The sequence below is a fragment of the Pinus tabuliformis genome, chromosome 9 (assembly GCF_031772625.1).
Source record: "Pinus tabuliformis cultivar Carrire ecotype Pingquan chromosome 9, CPIR1, whole genome shotgun sequence".
Lineage (NCBI taxonomy): Eukaryota > Viridiplantae > Streptophyta > Pinopsida > Pinales > Pinaceae > Pinus > Pinus tabuliformis.
Window position 1 is genome coordinate 1,449,642,034 of NC_142307.1, and position 5,696 is coordinate 1,449,647,729.

The following is a 5,696-nucleotide window of genomic DNA, read 5'->3' on the forward strand; positions in this document are numbered from 1 at the left end:
TACATCTCATAAGTCCTGACTAATGAGACAACCGACTAGGCTAAACTGCTGAAACCTATGTGATTCCATTCTAACTAACTTGAATGCATGCTAAGACGAATTGATTCAAGGTAAAATATTTCCAAAAACAATAGTTCCCAGAAGAAAAGGTTTCAAACATGTTGAAGAAAATAAATATGAAGAGATCGAAAAAACATAACTAATTCATATTGAAACGCCTGTCTGCTTAAAGTATTGCTTGCAAAGAAAAACCGAAGATGATTTGTCCTTTTAACTAAAAAGGAAAAATTCCTCCATTTGCTCATACAATGCAAATGTACCTATAATGTTTGTTGAGAAATTGCTGCCATCCATGCTCTAAATGCCTTTAAAGAAGATAATCTTGGGGAGCAAATAAACAATAGCAGGGATATATGCCTTCAAGATTAAAATTGATGAACAGGAAGATTGCACCGAGAGTCTTATTCTTTCTGGTGAAACACATCAGAGTGAATCTATTCCATTCACTCAAGTCGACTGGAGGAGGCCATGCCCTTGGTTCGATTCTCACAACAGAGGAATCCACTTTAGGGCATGGCGTAAAATGCCTCTTGCTCACATCCATAAGGAGCTTGGTACTGGCCAGAAGATCCACATTGACAGCCAGGCGATTGAAAAGGGAATCACCAAGCTTTGCCACGAGGCGATGGCCAAATTCCTTCTGAAGCATGAGGGTGGCACTTCGAAACATGGGCATGGTGGACAAAAGCTTGAAGATGAGCGGAGATGATATCTGGTAAGGTATATTGGCTACACATATGTCAAAAGTTGGCAAGTCTGTTCGTAGTATGTCCCCTGGCACCAACTGTCCATAACAGAAAAGAAAAAGGAGATAGTCATATTAGAGAAGAGCAACTTTGATTTATCGTAATCCCAAAAATTAATAAGGTATCACCAAAGACAGCAATCACAAGCAACAAAAAAGGAATTGCAAGAGACAATTACGAAGACATCACAAGGGAACCTGCAAAGCACATAGCTTAGGCTAACCTTGCAGTAAACAGAATCTCTTTCCAGTGCATTTTCCTTGTAAATTTGGCAGAAATTTTGCCAGAATCTTGGAATTACAGGTTTGAATTGCATAAATTTAATACTGAGGTGCCCAATTGGACATAAGGGGGTAGGGAATCCATCTGCAACATCAAATTTGCAAAAAGAAGAAGTGTTTTATTGCCAAAATTGGCATTTTTCATTGCCAGACAGAAAGTGCAGTACGTTACAAGATTATGGCTTCCCAAAGCACACAGGTACTTCTAAGCATCATTAGATTGGAGAAAGGTAGTAACTGAAGAAAAGAAGGCTGCTATCACATAAGCATGAGGACTTCACCCCATAGCCAGTTTTCATCGCATAGGCATGAGAAATTCACCCTAAACCCAGTTTTCAGATTGGCAAAGATTTGAAAAAGTTTTAATGTATGTGGTATTTCACAAATAAACCTTCTTCAGTATTGTTGTCAATGTAGGATTCTTTTTTGGTTGATGTTTCCAGTTTACAAATGTAGCAAGCGCACCCTTCTCCATTATGGGATTATCACGATGAACTGAAGTTAGGTCATGCAGAAAACATGCCCATTTCCATTATGTGAATATCACAACGAACTATAGCAGGCTGACAACAGATATTCGAAAACATATGTCTCAGTGATTGTGGCAGAAGACCTACACCTTGCCCCATCCACATGGAGACGGAGCCTGAGCCGCTGCTTACACAGGTGCATAGAAGCAACAGCTCATGAAGGGAAAACATGTCTCTGAGGATTTGAAACTTGGGGTGGGCATGAAGAGTCACAATCCATGTGGAATTGACATATTGTTAATGAGGTAAATAAGGTGAATGAATGTAAAAACAAGATGCAAAGGAAATTGGAACTCACCTCCAATCTCTGAGCCATTTCAGTCCCCTTTATGCGTTTGTGAACTACTTCGATCATCCGGGGATCGATCTCGACTGCGATGACTCTATGGGCGGCCTGCAGCAACTCTAGGGTTAGATTTCCAGTACCCGGGCCGATTTCCCGGACGGTATCGCTTTCTCTCATGTCCGCTTTCTCAACGATGGATTTGAGAACACCGGGATTTGTGAGAATGTGGGATTTGTGAGAATGTGTTGCCTGCTCAGTATAGCCTTGGGATCAATCAACTCCACCCACAGACAGTACAAGAAAAGCCCGCCAACAGGGTTAGTGGGACGCATGTAGCATTAGAGAGCCCAGTTCAGCTGCCCTGATGAAACTATTCGATCTGCCAAATGAAACGCCCAAACCGTTTGGGCAACCCTTTTGAATCAATGATCAACGGCTGAAATTGTTGCAATAACATATAATCGTGTGGCTTACACGATGACAGGTAAGTAGAGAGGGGAGTTGATTTCAGAGGGACGGCGTAATAAGAACTTGCATCATATGCACAATTAGAAAAAACAACTCAAAAGGAAACTGTTGTTTTTCAAATGGGAGTTTCTAAAATGGGACTTAAGTTTTAACATGAAAAGAAATTTACAAATTCAACATTCCTAAAATTCTAATTTCAAGAAAAATGAAATTTAAAAAAAAATTGACAATTTGACAGCACTTCTTAAAAAATTTTAAGATATTATTCCAATTTTTTTTTTAAATGACAAAAGTCAATTTTTAAATTTTTTTTGACTGGTAAAATTTTCTTCTTACTTCTCTGACTTGCCAGAGACCCTTTGAAGGGCTCTGACGTGTTCAATTTTGATCCCTGATCACGGCGCGTGTTATATCTGGCTATCACCCCCGCATGTCAACACCTATCAACACCTATATATGATTTGACATAGCCATTAACCTTCAATATATAACACCCATCAACGGAGGCTTCTAGGTTTGTTTCCACCGCCGGATACTTGGCATTGATCTCGGGATTGTCACTGCATCGACGATCTGGAGCGATGATGCTCATCTGACGGTGGAAACCTTTCCCCTCTTTTCATGGTAACATTCTACTCTAACCCTCTCTCCCGAACTCCATTCTGTCTGACTGTTCAGAGCTTGCTGCTACTCTCTGCCGAAGTCATGGCAAAGGAACCACTAGTTTTCGCTTGGGTACAGATCGATGTTTTTCCCAGCGGGTTCAAATCGATGTTTTTCCCACCGGAACCCAGAGCTGACTTCCAGCGCGCAGAACCAAGTTATGCGTGGTTCTCCTCTCGACCTTCTCTGCACAGGTGCTCTCATCTGTCACCGGAGGGCCGCACCATCGGATGGCTGCCTTCAGCAGTACATGCACCGAGATAAAACGAGGGTTTGATGTGAGGAACGTTTCCGGCTCCTACAGGCTTGGTTTTTTTTAGCATTTTCTTGTGTGTTTGCAGGTAAAGTTCCATCTCGCGGCACTATGGTGGTAAAATCATAGGGATATTCCTGTAGCATCTTACCCACTATTCCAATGTTAGTTTTGTTCCTCTCTGTTAAAACTATTTTGACTATCGCTTTTTTTTTTTTAATAGGTACCTCTATTTCCCTTGGCTACAACAATGAGGAAAAGGGGTCTGGTTAAGGCTCTATTTCTTAACAGGGTTTGCCTCTGCTTTCAGGTATTTACTCCGGCATCCTCAAAGAGTTGACTACTTATTTATTCTTGGATTGTTCTGTTAGTTTGAGGATGAATGATTTTAAAAAAATGATTATAAGTTATTTATACATTTAAAAATATATTCTATGTACTATAATTAAAATTAAAATAAAATTGTTGCTTCAATAATTTACAGAATAATAGTAATTGTTGAATAATAGTAATTGTTGAATGACAATACCGTTAAATTTTTCAATCCAACCATCAATACTTGTGTGTCATTACTTCAAATTCCTCCTCATTACTTCAAATTCCTCCTCACTGATCATTCATATCCAGAATTTTACATATGGAAAGCAACGTTTAGCCATGATTCTGAAATACCTGAAAATAATACGTACCCATAATAATAGGCAGGCTATTAACCAAGTAATCAAATGGGGATGTTTTCTGATAGTTCCTTCTCACCCCACATTGCATCATAATAACAGGAAAGAAAATGTAAGTTTCATGGAGAAATTATGTTAAGTTTCATGGAGAAATTATGTAAGTTTCATTTGTCCTGTACAACACGACAAATGCAAACGCAGGCAGTGACGGTAGAAATTTGGAAGATTACATCAGTGATGGTAGCAATGTGGAAGATTACATCTATGTATTTTGTATATTTTTTTAATTGAAGAAATCGCATTTGAAGCAGCTTTCAGGCATTGCATTTATACTTTTGTAATTTTGTTAAAATTAGACCACGAGATTCATAAAACCAAACCTCCACACCATTAAACCACAATTTTAAGATATATGTAAAAAAAAAGCAACCATGATTCTGAACCAGATGAGAACAACATATATTGTCTACAACAATACAGGCTATTGACCAACTGATAAAATGGGTCATTTTATGATAGTTCATTCTCGCCCCCCCCCGTGCATCGTAATAACACGAAAGAAAATTATCATTTCAACGAGCAATTATGTTTAACAGCAGTTGCACGGTTTGCAGCCACATTCCAAATTCGGGCAATTATCCCAGCAATGTGGAAGATTACAACTATGTTGGTAGCAATTACTGCATAGCATTGAATGAACTTCAGCTTCATCTTTCGGAAATTTGTGAACTACCAAATTATTATGTAAATTTACAACAATGTGAAAAAGTACCTTTGTGGATTATTTTGGACATCTGTTGCTCCGGAGAGAACTGCCACAAAACTTAATAAACAAAATCATCATAAATTAATAAAAAAATATTAATTAAATTAAATCTCGTTTGGAATACAACCCAAGAACCAGGCTGATGTAGTTTTTATTCATTTGAAAGTCCAAATAAATTTATTCGATCTCATTTTTGTAATTTATTCGAGCTTATAGTTACTTACTGAGATAAATTGCATTATCAAAACAAAGACATCCTTTAACAATCACTCCCCTTTAATTATTCATTCACGTTTAGCCTTAAACGTTGGTACTCTTTGTACCATAGGTTTGATGAGAAGTTCATTTGAAAATAAACCATCAAAGATATTCGGCCTCAGCTCCGGAAGCAATTCAAACATCATCGAAGTTCCACAGGTCTGTGAAATTGTCAAAGTTGCTGATGTCTTCTTCATGTTGCTGTTCCTCCTCCTCCCAAATTGATGGCAATCTCTCCGAATTCCAGGTGAGGCAATCACCTGATTCCGCAAGTAGACTATCCCACATCACCAACTCTTGTTCTTGCTGATATCCACTCTCCCTCAACGACAGTACTGTTTCTTGAACAGAAGCCGAGCTTGATGGCAATGCAGCGTCCTTCCTTGTCTTCTTCCTTTTCTTCTTATTGGCACTGGCATTGGCATTGGCATTCTCATCGTTACTGTGAGCCGAAGGAGAAATGGGAGGTGGTTGTTCCAAGGTAGCATGTTTGGCAGCAGCGAGCTTAATCTGGTGACGGGATAAAGAAGACGCAGAGGGAATAGAGGGAAGTGAATCCGGAAAGTTGAAAACGGCGTTAGGCCCTCTAAGGCAATACGCTGCGGCATCGAAGGCGCGGGCGGCCTGTTCCGCAGTTGTGTATGATCCAAGCCATAACTTCTGTCGAGATCTGGGCATCCGAATCTCGGCTACCCAACTCCCCCATTT

The 5,696-nt window shown here is 39.4% G+C and overlaps 1 protein-coding gene across 1 annotated transcript; it reads right to left on the minus strand.

Moving 5' to 3' along the window:
* Positions 1-367: 367 nt before the first annotated feature.
* On the minus strand, positions 368-4,675 carry LOC149154049 (uncharacterized). The gene is made up of 4 exons (XM_089444025.1): positions 4,559-4,675; positions 3,156-3,272; positions 1,916-2,152; positions 368-844 (listed from the first exon to the last, which is right to left on the minus strand). Exons 1-4 carry the CDS (start codon positions 4,673-4,675, stop codon positions 368-370), a joined length of 948 nt encoding a protein of 315 aa, XP_089300151.1.
* Between the last annotated feature and the right edge of the window lie 1,021 nt (positions 4,676-5,696).

Bases quoted from the DNA above. Each gene is read 5' to 3' on its own strand.
- LOC149154049 (XM_089444025.1), bottom strand. From the start codon at position 4,675: ATGAAGCTGAAGTTCATTCAATGCTATGCAGTAATTGCTACCAACATA. The intron at 2,153-3,155 runs GTGGGAAAAACA...TATACTGAGCAG, and splicing joins GAAGTCAGCTCTGGGTTCCG to GCAACACATTCTCACAAATC. The intron at 845-1,915 runs GTGAGTTCCAAT...TGTTATGGACAG, and splicing joins AAATGGCTCAGAGATTGGAG to TTGGTGCCAGGGGACATACT.